At 39.4% G+C, this 19267-nt stretch overlaps 1 protein-coding gene across 3 annotated transcripts in view; it reads right to left on the bottom strand.

Annotated features, from left to right (window-relative positions):
* Positions 1-988: 988 nt before the first annotated feature.
* NALCN (sodium leak channel, non-selective) overlaps positions 989-19267 on the bottom strand; it is a 232860-nt gene continuing 214581 nt past the window's right edge. For 2 of the 3 annotated variants that reach the window (XM_065677983.1, XM_065677984.1), the window contains exons 34-44: positions 16791-16910; positions 15673-15741; positions 13126-13274; positions 12337-12430; positions 11741-11873; positions 11057-11172; positions 8826-8983; positions 8042-8192; positions 5763-5912; positions 4971-5088; positions 989-3235 (exon numbers count right to left, since the gene is read on the bottom strand). In XM_065677983.1, coding sequence (XP_065534055.1) covers positions 3042-3235; positions 4971-5088; positions 5763-5912; positions 8042-8192; positions 8826-8983; positions 11057-11172; positions 11741-11873; positions 12337-12430; positions 13126-13274; positions 15673-15741; positions 16791-16910 — 1452 coding nt within the window. In that variant the 3' untranslated portion in view covers positions 989-3041. Of the gene's footprint in view, positions 3236-4970; positions 5089-5762; positions 5913-8041; positions 8193-8825; positions 8984-11056; positions 11173-11740; positions 11874-12336; positions 12431-13125; positions 13275-15672; positions 15742-16790; positions 16911-19267 lie in introns of those variants that run through there. The other variant, XR_010612326.1, reaches the window with a different exon arrangement.

The raw sequence follows: 19267 nt of genomic DNA, 5'->3' as shown, positions 1-19267 counted from the left end.
GTGTTCAAGGCCAGGCTGGATGGTGCATTGAGCAACCTGGTGTAGTAGAAGGTGTCCCTGCCCATGGCAGAGGGGTTGGAACTAAATGATCTTAAGGTCCTTTCCAACCCAAACCATTCTATGATTCTGTGATTCTGTGATTTTTTTCATTTGTGTAGAATAACTCTGGATTTAATTCTAGGAGCCAAGACCACTGTAGGTAGTAATATACCCCTGGCAGTTTTTTTGTTTACCTTTGTCTAGAGCCTGTTCTTATTTGAACTTTTCTCTCAGGCTGTCTAGACTGAATGATTTCCTGACGCACTGTTTCCTCTTTGTGTCTCTTCATTGTTTGCAGAGGCTGTTTGAACTTCAGTCATTCTTAACTCTCCTCTCTGCTTCTTCACCTTCATGTGCAAGTGTTCACTGGTTGCTCTGCTGCAAAGTAGGAGGTTATCACCTTCTTTAGTTATGTTGGGGGTGCCATACTAAGGACATTTTCACCTTACCTTGTCACCTCTAGTATACATTATTTTCATATTTTTGTAACTGCACTGCACTTTCCTATATCTGCAAAAGTAAAATGGGGAAATAAACAGGTGAGTATTGCTTTCTCAGAGCTAATGGGCTAATTAAATTAGATGGTCCAGGGATATCCAGAGTTTTGGAAGATACTGGAACCTATCACAATATTTCCACTGCAGATTTTCCATTCATGCATGCACACATATTCACATCCAGGCTTTAAAGCAAACAAAGTGCATTAAATAAAACCAGATACTGAACAGTCCTATTTAGTCCCATTTTTTGACTGAGACCCCTTGTGGAAGGTACTGATAAGGGTGGTTTCTGGACTTCTCACCAAAAAAACCAAAGGCCCCCAGTTAGAAGAGTTTGAAAAGCATCTCTTTAAAATAGTCCTGTACAAATGAGACACCCAGCCACTATGCAGCATAATCCCAGATACAGCAAATGCAGTTAGAATGAAAACCAGAGGGAGGAATATTGCTTAAAGCAACTCACTTTTATTGACAGAGTACTGTAAGGCAAGGAAAAAATGTTTGCCAGATTTTTTAAAAAGAAGATTTGCAGCAAGAATGATTCAGGAAGATCTGCAGTTCAATATAGTATTGAACTTTCAAAGATACTATATTTTATAAACCCAGTATTTAACTTTTTGTCATATATACAAAAGCTCATCTTACACACAAAACAGAACACAAAGGAATGTGTTTGCATATGAGGTTTTGTTGCTGGCTATTAATTTAGTAAACGAGAATGCACACATTTATTACTATAGAGGTACAATTGACTACATTTCAACTTAAATATATCCCAAAACACATAAAGAAACCACAAAATACAGATGTGTTCAATATGACTTATTTAAAAAACCAAAAAAATCTAAACCATGTTAAACTATACACAGGGAACAAAACACTGATAGATGCCAAGAAAACTGTATTTTATGGCCAGAACTGATTTTGCATTTATGGTGAAGGCATCTGTGAAAACAGTGCTGTATTCTGACCACTCTACGTTAATGTTTTGGCCAGAAAACATCACAGAGCACTGGCTTTTGTCTGCTTTTTTAAGGAAGTATATTTTAAATGGTGATGTACATTAACTGTGAGCCTCTTACAAGATCTCACATCAGGCCATATTAGAGCAACCTATCATTTCCATAGGAAACAATGGTAACAGAAAGGTCCCAGCTATGCTGAAATACCCAGACGGGGGCCGAGCTACAAAATCTGCAACCTCTTAGTTCTTCCCTAATGGAAGGGCACATTTTTATCCTACATTTTTAGAGAGCCTTAAATTCTGAAACTAATGAACTCTTCTGTGTGTTGTGGCTTTTCTTCTCCACCTCCGTATCTGTATAGCCTTGGCCTTTCACTGGAAAAACTGATATGAAAGGATAGTTGCTTTTTTCACCAGTGATAATGTAGCACTATTGATGCTTCATAACATAAAAGAAGGCTAACATGTCAAAATGTGATACACCAGGATAAAAGAGACAAAGGTACTTAACCACAGTACAGCATCATGCCTTAGCTTTGCAGGGCTGTAGCATGAGTAGTAAGTAAAATTCACTTCTGCAGCATAACTGAACTGTATTTTAAAAGGCATACAATACTGTTCTGTAATTAGAACCCCCGACATGCTAATTTTTATCACACAGACAAGAAGAAAGTTATGACTACACAAGGAAATGGGACCCAATTAACAGGAGAATAATGACACCATACATATGTATAACCAGTATATTCAGAAAATGAAGCATAAACCATGTTTTTCACATGGAGGTCTTTTGCTGGATGCTTAAGAGACACAGTTTTCATATCTTTTTTTCTTCTTTTTTTTTTTTCCTGTTTTCTCTATGAAAATCAAGCTCTTTGTGTAATTAACCAAACCCCAAAGATACTTACATTTTAAAAGCCAGTCCTTCACCTTCTGATTTTAAAATTGGTTATCCTGTATTTTGTATATTTTTTAAAAAGGTCCAGAAAAAGCTTAGAACTGTAATTCAGAATCTGCACTTTGTAAAAACACTTTCCTTGAACATGAAGTCAGTGCTGACCTCTTCAGGTGATTTGTGAATAATAAAATCTTTCTAAAGAAACATCACTAAATAAGAACTGAGGGAAAACACAAAAAGAAGAAATACATTACCCCTGTATTGTAAAGTGTTGCCACATAAAAGTATGGTATATGTTGAAGAAAAACACAAAGGTATGTATATCAAAATACATTTTCATTATGTAGCTACAGAACATAGGAAATATTTCAACGCTCTGCCTGCTAAAGGCAATATAGTCTCTCTGGCTTTGTTAATACTGCTCTCGTGTACAGGTGTCTTAAAGTACAGTTAGTACCTATAGAGGTGAGTTCTAACACACAAGTGTATGCTATGCTTCGTATGGCAGAAGGATGAGCATTTGATTAAATTTATGACATTGATTTTAAAGAAATTGTACATCACACACATCTTCAGTTCTAACCATAGAAAAAGATTGTACTTGGAAGTGGTGGTTGTTGCAGTATGACTTATTTTTTTCTCAGATATCAAGAAGGTCCTCTCCACTTTCATCACTCTCCACAGTTAATTGTCTTGTCCACCATTTCTTGACTTCTGATCCACAAGAAGCAGCATCAGACATGGGATTCATTTTGCATGCAACAGATTTCATAGTTGAACGTCCACCGAAGCGGAGGTTGACTGAAGACACTGAATGGCTTATTGGTTTGGGGGCTATGAATGAAACAGTTGTATTAGAGAAGATCTGCTTGTTGCACATTTTTGCGCAGAATTCAGGCATATAGGACTAGCTTAACTGGGACACCTTTAAACTGATTTAATGCAGAAAGAGTAAGGCTCTGTTCTAATGTAGGGTGGTTGGTTTGTTGGTTTTTTTTCCCCAGCTCCAGCTGTTCACACTGCTCCCACTAATCTGCTGGTAGAGCAGTTTAACTGAGCAGTGCTTCATTTCCTTCTGCTGAGATAGCTGATGGAGTTGATCTCTTCTTACCTGGCCAATTGCAGCCTGAATGGTTTAGGCAGTACTTACTTGACCTGACCTGCTGGCAAAATGATGAAAGTGATAAGTGGCGAAAAAAAGGATGAAAAAGTGCATTTAGGGGCAGCAGCTACACCTAGGAAGTGATTTTATTGTGGCCTAAGGGTGGAAGCTGATATGGCTTTAGGAAAGCACTAAACCACATATGTAAGTATATAAAACCTACAGCTGATCTTGATGCTATTCATGATCTTAAATATATGCCTTTATTGGATTGAAGGCAGAGTATTTACCATCTGCTGGGTTGTCCCATGCATGGAGGTGACCCTCCTTTTCTGAGACTGTCCACTAAGGAACATTTAGGATTGACATGGCCAAGATTAGTGCTAAGAAAGGAAATCCTCAACTCTTAATTCTCACTTGAAAAACCTATCTAGTTGGCAACAATAGTACGATTCCTCCTTTGCACGCTCCCTCTCTTTCTCTCTGTTCCAAAAGAAGTGATTGTTGCTGCTCAGTGATGTTTAAGTGGAAAACATGGATTGCAAGTTCTCTATTAAGCTGTCTTATTTCTTGAACAAGTACTCTGGTCACACGTTTGATGGTACTCACAGCATGATCATCTTTTCTACTTCCACTTAGATGTGATTAGGGTCTGAACAGTGGCAGCCTTTGAAGGCAGTGCTCTGACTTGGAATAGGACTAACTGATGACAACTGAAAGCAGGTTGATGTGCACACACCTAACCTACTGGTCATGAGTGTGTAGTCAGCAGGAGTCATTATACACTTTAAAAGAGACTATTTCAGGTGGCGGAGGGTGATGGAGAGTGCTCTTGAGCTAAGATTTCATAAGGCGTCAGGCTATACCCACGTACCTCTCCCACCCTCCTATAAGGCGTAGTCTAGCTTTTATTTTATAGCAGACTACAGTTACTAGAATAACAACTTGAGTATGAGAAAATAAATAGGAAACTGATTGTACACCTGGCCAGTTCCTGGCTGAAGTGGAGATATAATAACATATTATTATGGTGTAAGGTATAAACCATGTACCTGGTATGCTTAGACAAGACAAGGCACTCAGAAGTTACTACTGCTGTTAGGAAAAACTTCATTTGCACTGTGCTTTATATACTAGAGAACTCTAAATGCACAAGATTCTATCCAAACAGACGTGACAGTACAGCCCCCAATCCAAAGATCCTGAGTAAATGTTTGAAGAAGTAAAAACTCCCAACCATCTGCATATGGTAATGTTTGAGCCAATCTTCCAAACTTTCAGAATTGGAAGGAAGAGGAAAGACTGCTGTATTTTATCATGCATGAGTGTAGAAAAACCCTGATATGGGTCCAAGCAGCACGCTTGCTGCTTGGACAGAACTCTGAATCATGAAGCCTCTCATGGTTTGTTATTGTACAGCAGTGATTTGGCATGTGGAGACTATACTAATAAACATTCTTCACTTACCTGATGGCAAACGCCATTGTCCAAATTTCCGCTGAGGTTTTCCAGCATCTCCAGAGTCTTGTCGATAGCCACCTCTGTCAGAAAGTGTTGGGCTTAGGAGCTGCTGCTGGCTACTTGTCTGAACAGAGGAAGAAGGAATCTTAGTCATAGTTCCTTACTGCATGGGGATGATCCTAAAAAGTGTCGTCTTCCTACTCTATTTCCAAGCTTTATACATGAATACAAACAAAATATATTGCCATTTGTTAAGGCAGTATGGCTTCCATTTACTGCCCCAGACAACTACTGGTAATAGGAAAAAAATAGTCACCCCCTCCACCCTCCCCACCCCCCATTTGGGCTCAATCCATTAGACAGTCCCACTGAAGGGTACAAACTTGTTCTCAGCCTTCTACAGTGGAGTCCTTATGTTGTACCTACTTCATTCCCTACCCTGGAAAATTCCAGGACTCCTACTCAAAGGACGCAGCATGCCCAATGTTATCACTCTGTAAACGTTCAGAATGCTTGGATAGGAAAGCCTGTAAACAACTCATGCTAGAGCTGAAAGTTGATGCTGCCAGAATTGTACAGTTGAGTTTGCCCTTTATGGTGCTAGCAAAACAGCTAACTATTCTGGGGAATTACTGCCTGAGACTATCTCGCCTCTGCATCTGAAGGCAAAGACTGAAACAGAACAAGATACTGCTTTCAACTTTTCCAGTTAAAATGACATTTAAAAATGAACAAATAAGAAATATGGAAGCTTTCTGAATTTGTTCCAAGTAGGTAATAGTCTTATGGTGAACATACCTCTGGCTGTGTGCTGTTATCCTGATTAATAGCATTCATATCTTCACTTGGCTGTGTTGTCTCAATGCTGGGAGGATTCAGAAATCGGCTCAGCTCCTGCTGTTGACTCTCTCGTAGACTATGGATAATGCTGCATGACTGCTGTTGTTTCTGTTAAGGTACAATATGTGACAACAAAAATGTTCTCGTTGGTGTACCACAGTGTTTTATTCTTTTTAAAGCCTTCTAAATATTTAACCAAATAGTAAGCACCAGATGTGCATACCAGATGCATCGATAAAACTACATATATCAGATGGTCACTATTTAAGTATAGTGGCTTCCAGCATATGTCTAACCTGTATGTAGGGAATAGAGGATAAAACTTATAAACTATATTAAGTGGAAGGCAAGTTGCTCAATTACGGGTATAAACCTAGAGTTTAAAAACATATTAAAGTTTTCAATTTATGAGTAAATTCTTGCAAAGAAGAAGAAAAATTAATTGGTAGAGATTCACTATTCACTAAAATTACATTAAGGCAGTGAAAAAAATCCTGATTTCTTTTGTGAACTTTGGAACAGGCTGTCAGTAATACTGAATAAAACAGCGGTGGAAACCTTGGAACTGTGTATAGATTTACAATACAAATAGAAAAACAAATCCACTGCCATTATGATCTTACAATCTAATTTGCTTTTAAATTAAAATAAACAGCCCTTAGGAAGGGTTTCACTTTCCTGGGTAGTTTTCACATGCTCCCTCTAGAGAGACTTAGAGACTAACATCAGAATTCGAAAATATATATTAACTTCCATAATTACATTCAGTTTATAAAAGGTTCATATAATGTGAAATGATCTGAACCATATTATTAGAGTGAAATGAATAGCATATTTACTTTAACATAGTGCAATTCAATATCATAATGAAATGAACAAGAGTTGAACAAACCTGGAATTGAGAGCTGAGATTAAATTTACTGCCGTTATTATGAGATCAGATCAAAATGAAACTATCTATCTGAATATGCCTTGAAAATTGACATTTCATCTGGAATGTACATTACATTCAAATTGTCCAGTTACGTTTTTTTTATAAATTTACAAACAGAAAAAAAAATCCCATGATCACAGATCTCTATGGAAAACCTCCATTCACAAGAAGTAAGCTTTTATAAAAATGGAAAATACATGGATCAAAACCTGGACTCAGCCTTACAGTAACTGAAAAATCAGTCATCACTGCAACCAGACTGTGACTTTTTATATACACGAAGAGTTATTTTTTGAGCAAAAGAGAAGAATAACTTCAAAACCTAATCCAAATTTCCTGGGTTTGTTTGTTTGTTTGTTTTTTGATATCAATTTTGTCCAAGACAGACTTTGACCAGCATATATTGTAGCTACCCTAGGAAAAGGCAAAAATGTTTCTGACGACCAGAAGCACTGCATAAACAGAAGTACTGGCTAGGTTTATAACAGTAAATTAAACAGACTGGGATTTCCTGCAGGCCTGAAGCTAAGTGCCAGGCCAGGACTTGCCTAATCTTCCATCTACCACACAGGACAGTTTCAAGCTTCAACCACTGCATACTGGGAGCAGTCTCTACCCTGATCCATGCCTGGAGGGCAGTGATGCTCCTATGGCAGTGGTCTGGGAGCGTATGAGTACACATATGAAACTGTGCTGAGGAACATGCTAACAAGTATGGGTGACCCTATTCCAGTCATAAGCCAATGCCTTGGCCATGTCTGATTTGCTGGCATAGACACAGCTACTGTGTGCCATGGTTCATATACCTGTGCATGTACACACTGCTCATTTGCAAACACAGTTACTGTAATGGCTCACTCAAATGATGTATCTAGATACAGGTTCCATTTGAAGACTCATCTGCTGTTGACTGATCATGGTATCTTCTGCCAGCAGAGACAAGAAATCTATACAATTACATTCTGTGAGGTAGGATTAGGCCTATGAGGTTTCATCAAATTACTCTGTTTTTAACGTATTTAATTTCGGTCTCCTCACGTATATCTTCCTGCTGTATTGAAAAGAGATACATTTTTGGCAGGAAGACAGTTTTTGCCTTCAAGGTGCTTATTTTTATAGCACTTTCGGTTGAGCTGTCACATACTTTTTTTTTTTTTTTTGCTGAGTTAGCAACTGCTACATACTTCTTCACATCAATATTATTGTGACTCCAGAGTAAGTGAAGCATAGTGACAGCAAATTCCAGCATTGTCGAGCAGTACAATTTCTGCAACCATTTAGAGACTAGTTTAGCTTGACTTACTGCTCTGATTCGCTTCAAACACTTCTTCAGCCACATGCGTATGGTCTGTTTGGCCACCTCCTCTTCTATGGTATATTCCAGTTGCTCCCTAGCAAGCAGCTCTTCCAGTTGCAGACTCTTCCTGATATCAACAGACCTATACGAAAGCATGCTGGAAGAAACACAGCTTTTTAGTTTTTATTTTAAACGCCGGTGACCTTACATTTTAATTTAGAAAATCAAATCTCATACTTAAGACGTCAGTGCAAAAATATGTAATTCAGGTGTACACAATAAATTCACATCTGAGGCTTCCAGATTCCAGAAAGACTTGTGGTGCTCAAAACAAATGAAAACCTTATCAACTACATCTAGCTTTCCAATACAGGTGAAGTATTGAACTGTAAGCAACTAGGGCATCTGTGGTGGTTTCATTCCCCCCTTTTTTCCCCTAAGTGTTTATGCTTGGATAATGTTCCCATTTCTATTTTATTTCTAGTCAGATTCATTGTCATGTTGCTACATGTGTGAGAACAGTATTTCATTACTTGAGATACAAGAACAACACGTGAGTGCTGCTGTTTATGACAAACTGTCTCCAATGAAAATGTCAAAATTACTTAGAGCTAATTCCCCGGCACTTGTGTTTTCCATCACTAATATTTTGCAGGAAAACGAGGGAAACATAATTTTTGTATTACACTTAAAATGGCACTGCCTCCCAAGCTTAATGAATGCCGGCTGGCCTGGAGAGAAACAGGCCGTCATACCCATTCTACAGATACAGAGAAAAATCTCAGCGTACCTGAGCACATCATGGAAAGTGACATCACCACCGTTATGGAGCCGCTCCATTTCGTAGCACATGTGCTTGAACAGCAGCTTGTCCTTGTCGAGATCCACCTCCAGCCTGCCCCGCAGAAGCCTCAACAGAAATTTCACTCGGAAGGTAGGGATTACTCCCTGCGTAAAATTGTGCAATAGATGGTAAATTATCCCTGTGACCTAACAACCAGCTCAGACATTCATCTTGATCAGTGAGAGAAACACTGTTTCTGCACAGACTCTGCATCAAATCCTGGCATATTTAAGACACTGTGAATACATTACCGAAAAATACACACACGGAACCAGCTCTTCAGCGCATTCACAGAAGTCTTTGCTGTTATTTGACTGATATACAGTGAGAATCTGTGCTGTTAATTTTGACAGGAATTTTCAAAATTGCTCAGGGATTTAGTTTCCCCATTTGCACTAATCTGTAATGAGGATCATATGTCCAAAGAGCTGCCTTTGAAAACCTGAAATTAAACTACAGTTTGAACATTCAGGGCCAGGCCTATGCCTGGTTGTAAACCTGTCCCCTTCTCTGTGCAGCTTTTCAGAGGAGAATGTTGGGAGTTTACTAGCTTTTCAAAGGTTTTCTGCTCTAAGAGTCAACCCAGCATGTGTTGCTCTTCTGACAGTTTCCCTCTGAAACTGTGGTATCCATACTTTTAAAATGTTTTGTTCTGTTAAATGAGCCTGACTGGAACTGTTTCTTGCTGTAATGTGTTGTTCTACATCAGAGAGAGGTACCGTCAGTGCTGGGCATGATGGACGTAGAACTCTCCACCTCCATCAGTACAGACTGCAGCTTCCCCCTCCAGCACAGCCATGTGCCAACTACAAACAACCAACTTCTTTTGTGTTGTTCATATTAAAATCTTAGTGATGTCATGAATCATTCAGATGATGATTTAACTTGTGTGGGCATCTGAACAGCTCAGTCTCCCAGATGTTCTTCTCCTCCCAGAATCACAGAATGGTTGAAGTTGGAAGGGACCTCTGGAGGTCACCTTGTCTGAACCCCTCTGCTTAAGCAGGGCCTCCTAAAGCCAGTTTTCAGGACCATGTCCAGATGGCTTTTGAGTATCTCCAAGGATGGAGACTCCACAGTCTCTCTGGGCAACCTGTGCCAGTGCTTGGTAACACTCATGGTGAAAAAAATCTTTCCTGATGTTCAGAGGAAGCCTCCTGTATTTCAGCTTGTACCCATTTGCCCTTGGTCCCGTTGCTGGGCACCACTGAGCAGAACCTGGCTGTGTCATCTTTGCACTCTCCCTTCGGGCATTTATATACATTGGTAAGTTTCCCCCTGAGCCTTCTCTTCTCCAGGCTGAACAGCCCCAGATCTCTCAGCCTTTCTTCATAGGAAACATGCTCCAGTCCCTTCATCATCTTTGTGTCCCTTTGCTGCCAAGCTCTTTCCAGCTGGTCAGCCCCCAGCATGTACTGGTACCCAAGTTTGCTCTTCCCTATGTGCAGGACTTCGCGGTTCCCCTCATTGAACTGCATGAGGTTTCTGTCATCCCCTTTCTCCAGCCTGTTGAGGTCCCTCTGGATGGCAGCATGACCCTCTGCTATATCAACCATTCCTCCTAGTTTGGTATCATCTGCAAACTTGCTGAGGATGCAGTCTGCCTCATCATCCAGATTATTAATGAGGATGTTGGAACATGACAGGACCCAGTATTGACTCCTGAGGTATATGACTAGTTACTGGTGTCCAGCTAGAATCTGTGTTGCTGATCATCACACCCTGGGCCTGGACATTCAGCCAGTTATTAATTCACTTCATCGTCTTCTCATCCAGCCCATACTTCATCAGCTTCTCTAGGAGGGTATTATGGGACACAATGCCAAGATCTCAGCAAAGCCCTTTTGAAGATCAGACACATAAATGGACGTGAGTCTACAGACCTCTTGGGGAACAACTCTCAGAGAGCTGGGAAGAAAGATGATATTGTATTGATTCTATGAATAGCTAGCTACATTTGATTTTAAATCTACTATTGTAACTACTTCACAGCAGTAAAGAATAGAGGCCAGTATTTGCAGGGCCATGAACAATGTTAAGTCATGCTCACTGAACTTTTGGAACTTGAACAGTAACCGCTCATTGAGTTCTGTCAACACACTTTGGTTTTCCCATATACTTTTTCAAGGAAAAATGAAAATTTACTGAATTTCTGTGCACATTGTTAAGTTTCTTACCTCTCTTTTGTCATCAACCATGTTCCATATAATTTGAAAATGTCTAAGATCATTATAACTTAAAAGTTGGTCTTCTTCAGTTGAGTAAAACAAGGAGAAATTCTCCACAATGATAGCTGAAAACCACAAAAGCAAAATAAAGCAAGCCTGTAATTAAATTCTGACTGGGTAACTTCTATAAGCAACAATGAATTTCAGCAGAATATTAATTCTGTTGTGCAAACTTCACATTAATAAATGCCTTCAGCTGTATGTTCAGATGAGAATTTTGAATGGGTAATATACTGTTGTGCTACATCAGTATTCACTGTGCTCACTTTTTAAGAGGTATATCTTAAATGCTGGTGAGATGCCTAATCTAACATCTTCACCTACTTGATACTGGAAGATGTTAGATTATCAACCAGGTGAATTCCAGTGTTGTTGGAAAAATGTTAACTGGACAAAGGAAGAGCTCAGAAAATAGCACTTCTTAGGGTAACTATACAAAGACAACATATCTCTTTGTTTAAAAACTTTCATTCCCAAACATCCTCAGTTTTAGCATACACCAGAGAAGTATCAAAACCAACATATGCATATAAGGTAACAGTGAATTCATAACTGAATAGCACAACAGACTTACATCTAATATACTACGTGCCAAGATGGGCCTTTTTGTTATTAATGTGTATTTTCACTTACCAACAAGCAAATTGAGCATGATGTATGCAATGATGACGTAAAATGAACAGAAGTACATAAGAGCACCAGCATAATTTCCACAGTCTGTTTTCCAGTAGGTGCTGTTATCTGGCGTACAAAATGGAGGCTGGACCTTCAAAACAAAAGAAAACAAAGTCAAGCAATCATAAAAAGAGACTTTTAGTTTCTCTGCAATAAATATAATACTCATGACTATAATTTCTCTAAAACTTCCCAATTAGTGAATAAGCCAAAGTGTAGGCATTAAAGACAAAGTTAATCTGAAAAGTCACTGTGCCCCAGTCAAAGCAAACAGTGGAAAAATGAGTTCCTGCACCTCTGATTTTTAAAACATCTTTTTATTTTTGTTTTAAAATTATGTAATAGCCTAGCCCCATGAAATATTACACTGTGAGTGTGTGACTGGAACTGCAATTTGTGTGTCATGTTCTGAGGTTTAGCGAACATTATTCTTTCTTGAAGAGATAAAGGCAATCACAACATTACTTGTACAAAGCTAAAATACTGGAAGTACTTTGAGATGCAAGGATGTCTCAGTTTCTTGTCTACTTTATTTCTGGCAGTATTGTATTTACCATGCAGTCATGCATAATTTTGTTCCAGTCTTCTCCAGTAACTATTCTGAAGAGTACAGTAATAGCCTTGCCAGCTGATGAAAAATTTGCGTGTCTGTTTTAAAGAATAAGAGAGAGAGAGATCATTTCACATCCCAGAACTAAAACGTTGGCAAGAATAAATGCAAATAATTTCCATTTTCTATTGCTCAACTATTTTAGTCTAAAAAATAGTTACAGAATTATTTGAATGAGCTCATTGAATTATTTATTTCATGACTCAAGATATAATAGCTGAAATCTAGCTCAGACGCAGGTCTCAGCATTTTGTCTCATTTTATCAAAGATCTAACACAGGCTCAAGGCCAGATCCTATCTCCTGTCTCCATTCTCTTCCTGAAGCCTGATGATGCTATTGATTGGGAAATCTTCAGTTAACATCCAGTTCACAGAAGTGTCACCTCTCTGTATCAGGCTGATATATAGATTTGGTGTTGCTGATAAGGTGTAGTAGGTATAGCGTGTTTCAGCAGCTTGCGGCTAGTGCAGTGCTGCTTTGAAGCATATTCCAGTTGGCATAATGAAGAATAGCTCTGGGTCTGCTCTGGGCTGGATTGGATGTTATTTGGTCTGAGGCACAAGAACTGGGAAGATGGTTCCATGTCTCCTAACTGAAATTCTGTTTAGAGCTCTTCAGCTAGACCTGGGGACTTGCTGTTTTTTACCACAGATAAACTTCTCTGTAGCAGAATGTAATTTTTTCAGGCTGTTTAAAGAACATCCCCATGAGGCAGTAAGTACGTACTGTACCTGTTAATGTTCTCTCCATATTTCACTGTACCAAATAAGACTACTCCAGCAAAAGCATAACAAAGAAGCAGTAAGAACATTCCCACTATGATGAAGAAACTCTTGTACATGCTGACAACGACAGTCAGGAGTAGCATTTTTAGTGTCACCTGGAAGGAGAGAGAAGAAGCAGTCCATGATGCCGTTAAGGAAAGCACAAATAAAAGGGGAGAGCATCACTGCAGCTGCCATTTTGACAATGAATTCTTTACACATATATATTAATGGATGAACCCAGTGAAAGAAGACATGAATCTGATTGGAACTGAACATTTTGTGTCCTCCTCTGAAATGTAGTGGGCTTTTTACTTGTTAAAGAGATCTGTGTATCTGCCTAATTTGCAAGCCCAGATGTTGCTCCTCAAAGAATATATATAGGATAATAGTGTAGGATAACACAGCAATAATACAGCATAACTGTAATATTCTTAACTGTAAGCTTAACTGTAATATTCTAGGATCAGTATACTCCAGAAGTATCAAAATTAGCATTGCATGAACAGAGCAGTATACTACTTTGGGCTTATCTGAAAGTGATGAGAACTGTTACGTAGAAACCACGGATACTGCACCCTACCTAAAAGAATGGATTGATGTATATGGAAAGGGTTATTCTTAAGATTGGCACAGCTTGATTAAACTAGTAATTTCTCACACAAGTTGGCCAAAGAGCTGAAGAAGAGAGCATTATTTTGGAAATTACATAGGCTGTAGGCCTAGATAATAGATATTACTTTCCCATACATACATATTGTACATTTTACTCTTATTATTGTCTTAATCACTTAACCACTTTGGATGCTATGGAAAATTCTTTTTAATGGGACTGAGGGTAGCAGTTTTCTTTAGAAATATGCCAAACTGATAACTCATGCTGACTTTCAGTCATCAAATTACATCACAACAGATAAATTAGTGAAACTGATACAGCTCCTAACATGAAAGCACAAGTGCCTAGGTTAAAACCTTGAAAAAACTTCAGAATCGATCAGAAGGCTTTGAAGGCAACCACTTGGTCTGACTGCATAGAAGAAGCAAGGGTTTTTCATTTGACTTCCAAGGCTCTACAGGCTCTGTGTAGTTTGATTGAAAGAAAACTTTTTATCTTTACCGAACAAACCCTCTGACTTACTGTTCTTAACCCCGGCAACCTAGTACAGCAGGCTTTTCATCACATTTACTTTCATATGTCAGACTTCACAGAAAATGTTTGGATAGTCTAAGAAGTTCTACAGCAAGAGCATGCAGAGTGTCACCACTTGTTAAACAAATGTGTTTGTTCTCTGCCTATGCTTATTCTGCCAACCTACTCTCAATTACACCAGAGCAAATCCAAACACAAAAGAAATACAAACTTTAGAAGTGACTTCCTTTGTCGCCATGGCAGTGTTTCCAGAGGAGTACCTCGGCCCACTTTTTTTCCCTAATTGAATGTAAGTTCTTTACTGTGATAAGACATACATTGTAGAGACACAAGACACAAACCTGCACTCTGGAGGAAGAAACTTCTAAAAGAGAGCACTACCATAATGAGCGCATTAACCACCACTCAACTAGTCTTCCAGAGGGAATAAGCAAGTAACATGCACATCACACCAGTAGCAAGGACTGAATGAGGCACAATATTTGTTCAGAGTTTTAGAGAGTGTTTTTAGAATCTGTATGGTATTGCAGTTGCACTTTTTATATTTTTGCGAAAAATGAAGCTTTTCCAGTAACTCTATATCCTGGGTTCAGCAGTAGCAGTCATTTTTCTCCTTCTTGGTAGCTGGTGCAGCGCTGTGTTTTGACTTTTGGCCTGGGAACAGGGCTGATAACGCCAATGTTTTTAGTTGCTGCTCAAATGTTTGGTCTGGCCAAGGACTTCCTGAGCCTCATGCTCTGCCAGGGAGGAGGGGAGGCCGGGAGGAAGCAGAGACAGGACACCTGACCCAAACTGACCAAAGAGGTATTCCATACCACAGCACGTCATGCCCAGGATGTAACGGGGAGTTACCCGAAGGGCGAGGGACTGCAGGGTTGTACGAGGTATGGGTCGGTGCGCCGCTGGGGGGAGTGGGGTGAGTTATCAGTCAGCTGGTGTTGAGGTGTTGTATTCTTTCCTCTTGTTATTTCTTTTATCATTATTATAATTGGTGGTAGCAGTAGTGATTTGTGTTGTACCTTAGTTACTAAACTGCTCTTATCTCAACCCATGGGAGTTGCATTCTTTTCGATTCTCCTCTCCATCCCTCCAGGAGTAGAGGGAGAGAAAGAAGGGGCGGAGTGAGTGAACGAGCTGTGTGTGTCGGTTTAAACCACGACACTGTAACATAGTGCTATTATAAAATATACCTAAAATCCTGACATTTTAAAGACAGCATGTAAAATTGGAGGCTGCTGCTTGAAGTCTCATATTTTTTGGCATATAAAATGGAGCCTTACAGAATGTGCACTAGACACACAGCATCTAGTCCTTTAATCTGTACATGAGCACTACAATGGTTGTAGTCCCTAATTTATACTTACATGCTTCCCACAAATTGAGAAGAACCTGAAGACAATTACGCATGCCCCCATCATGTATGTGTATGCATTCTGGAACAGAAACACAGAAGACTTAATAGATATACCCCAGGGATCTCATGAAAAGATCATGATATCTGGTCTTTTATGTAGGGCAGTTGCCATATGAAACAAGAGAAATCATTAACCACGAGCACTAATATTTCAGTAACGGTGGAGCAGTAAGAAACTAGCAGAAGATGCTCTACCACTTCAAAAATACTAACCCAACCTCCCCATCCATCAAACCAAAATACTTCCAATCCTCTATTAGCTGGGCTGTAATTATGTCCAACAGCCCCAGCCTACTTGTCTAGGCAGCTGCTGGCTTACAGAAATTCTTCAGGCCTTCCAAGCCACTCAGTAGCAGGGAGCAAACCGTGAATGTCAGGGCAAGATGACTAGTCACACAGGACAGGTTTTCATCCAAACAGAGTTTGGGGGCAGACAAGAGAGAAGCCTGCAGGCATCATAGGGTTGTGACTTTGACAACTTGAGATTGATGACAAGTATCAACTATCCCTTCTCCTTCGCTTGTTAAATAAGGGAAACCAGGGTGTAGCCAAATTTTAAACACCAGGGTGGGACAGAGGGAGAAATGACTTCCTTCCCTTTCCTCCATTCCTTCCTGGATTAAACATTGACCCTTAGCTAAAAGCAGTGGTCCAGAATCACTGCTGGGTTTGAGACAGACTGTATTGTTCAGCAATTTTGAACCTGTGCCTTCCTCCAGTCCCTTGTTGCTGTGTGGATTCTGTACACTGCTTCTTTCTTCCTTGGTGCTTCCAAGGCTGCTGTTGGCAGGAGCTCTCAGTCTCTTCATATGCTTTCCTCAGTCACATCCCTCCTAAAAAGTTCAGTTTTCTACCATATTTGCAGACTTTACCTCATATCAGTAAGACGACTTTTGTACTTCATCATTGCCGAAGACAATGATTCCTTCTTCTTAGCATAAAACTTAATTTGTCTCAGCCTTATAAACCTCCCAAGCATTTATCTGGATGAACAGCAGTGATCCTACTGCTGGTGCTTAACAAACAAAATCAAGCTTAATCATGGGCACTCTGTTTTGTAGATCTTACCAGTAAGGCAAAGTGAAGTATCACCCATATAACTCCAAGAGATGTCACCAAGAGATCATACCGATTTCTTCTGCTTTGCCAGAAGCCAGCAGGTGACATGGCAATAATCTTCATTGTGACCTATGAATAAAAACAATTTCTCAGTTGTACTAAAGAAATTACTTCTTGCTTTAAGAACCTTTTACATTATCTAAACTGTTTGATTGAGCTTGTCTTATGAAATAATTTCAAACAGCCAAGGGCAGGTTTCGTGTAAGTTGGCTGTTCCCATGTGGACAAGTTAGGCTGCTAGATGGAGGAAAACTGGTACTTGTGGAAGACTACAGATGACCAAAAGCAGGAGATGCACAGTATTCTGGAAGTCTCTCTCTCTCCATCAAGTATCGAAGGAAGGAGTGCAGCTGACCACCTTAGACTGAATGCTTAATGTATAGATTGCTGAGGTGAATCTGGGTTTAAGCTTTCTTATAGTTAAGCAAGTAATGAAGTTGGAAAATTATTTTGCCAATAATACGTAGCTAAAAGGGGTATAGTATAGTATCCTATCTAGCTAGCTGTCTGTAAGTAGGCTAAAATCACATAAGCACATTGTGTTCCATAGCACCTGTAGTTCAAATTATTTAAAAGGCTTTCCCATATTGCAAATATTTCTTGCTATAAAGAATACTCTGTACTTGGCACCATCTGTATTCAGCAGATGTAAGAGAAGAAAGCTAAGATGTACGTGGTAAAAGCAGCCAAAGTGCTTGATATTTCCAATATAGGTAACAGGAGTGTAGAGAGGAAGACTAAGAATAGATACAGATAAGAAATAGTTATAACAGCTGAAAGATACTGAGGTAGGATAATGGAAGGAACACTGGAGAGTTTCTCACACACAGTTTGTATTAAGCTTCAAAGCAAGTGTTAGTATATAAAGGCTATAAATGTTAGACATTCATTACATGATTTTTTCCATCCCACCTTGCAGCATTGCCATTTAGCAGTATTCTTTACATTTCTGAAACCAAAACCGCATATAAAAGGACACTAGTTTGATGTAAAAGGTTGATTTTCCAGTTATTTTTTTGCCATGTTAATGTTTTCTGAAGCCTGCCTACGAGATGAAGAATATAGTCTCTGAATCTCTAATTTTCACTTGAGGTACCTGAAGGCACCTTGCCTTCTTCTACCAAGTCAGTGGAGAGGCCCTAGAATACTGGAGATAGATGTGTGGGGCTGACAGAGATGACAGAAGACCTGCAAACATCCTTGCCCTTTTGTAGCAGCTAGTGCAGGCAAGGGGAGATCAGCTAGGGTACCCCAAAAAGCTTTTAATGCCTTTAGTTATTTAGGTAACTGAATCCCACCCTACAACTCCCTTGTTCACAGTGACAGCTTAAATATCTACCTCGCATGTAGAATTTAAACACCTAAGTTCAGGTGTCTTTCCTCAAACTGAGTACCACACTGTGCAAATAAAAATATCATATCTCATTTTATTCTGTGATCATCAGTGTGGTAACAGAAGGGAGACCTCCGAATTTTTCCTGTTCTTCTATACCACATATACTGATGTGAGCAGTAGGGGTTTAAGACTGAATCAGGAGTCCTTAAACTGGACACAGGGCCATTAGCTATGCAGAAATCTTTGGCCTTTCTCATGGACCATGGCTGCTAGTGACAGCAGACCATATATATAACAGACTGTAACCAGACCATGCTGTATTAGGAAAGATCCTGGGGAGGAAGCTGCTTCATCTCTCCATAAACTGTGTGCACTCAGTGTGATAGCTTGCCTGTTGAGACAGTCAACAATTTTTTCTTTGCTCTGACAAAGTTCCTTTGACATTCTAGAAGAGCATTTGTTTCCCCTGGCAGTGTAAGAGGAAAAAGTATTTCTGAAGAATAGTTACTAGGTAAATTAAAACCTGTCCGTGTATGCTACAAATCAAATTTTTCTGTGTTTACTCAGTCTCTCAAGAGATCCTGTTTTCTCCTGGGTAGGGGAAAAAGAAGCAACAACATGGACATACTCTAGCTACAAGGTATTCACATCATTGTTTATTCATCACTGCTGGCAAAACCTTTACTGGAACTTACGAACTGTCATATTGGATTAGAGCAGTGGGAAACATAGTCTACTATCCTGTTTCTGACAGTGGTATCAGCTATTCAGAGGGAACTGAAAAGAGAAATAACCATAAACTTACATAAGAACTATGTACTAACCTAACAACGAAGAAAGCTCTTCTTTAACCTCATAAATGTGTGCTTTGTTACACTACAGATAGCCTTATGCATAAGAGCGCTTTTTAAAACGTGTTGAAGTCCTTAGATTCTGGTCTTGTGAAAACAGGCTAAGTACACCTTGCACAGTTGGTTGTAGTTAACAGTTTTCTCACAGATAGAGAATTGTTACCACACAGGATCCAGATACATGCAACAACAGAGATACAGTATTGGAATTTGACCTAGCTTATTAAAAGGACTTCAAT

Source organism: Lathamus discolor, chromosome 4, assembly GCF_037157495.1.
Source record: "Lathamus discolor isolate bLatDis1 chromosome 4, bLatDis1.hap1, whole genome shotgun sequence".
Taxonomy (NCBI): Eukaryota; Metazoa; Chordata; class Aves; order Psittaciformes; family Psittacidae; genus Lathamus; species Lathamus discolor.
The sequence above is the reverse complement of the archived record's forward strand: the minus strand, read 5'-3'. Positions and strand labels throughout refer to the sequence as shown.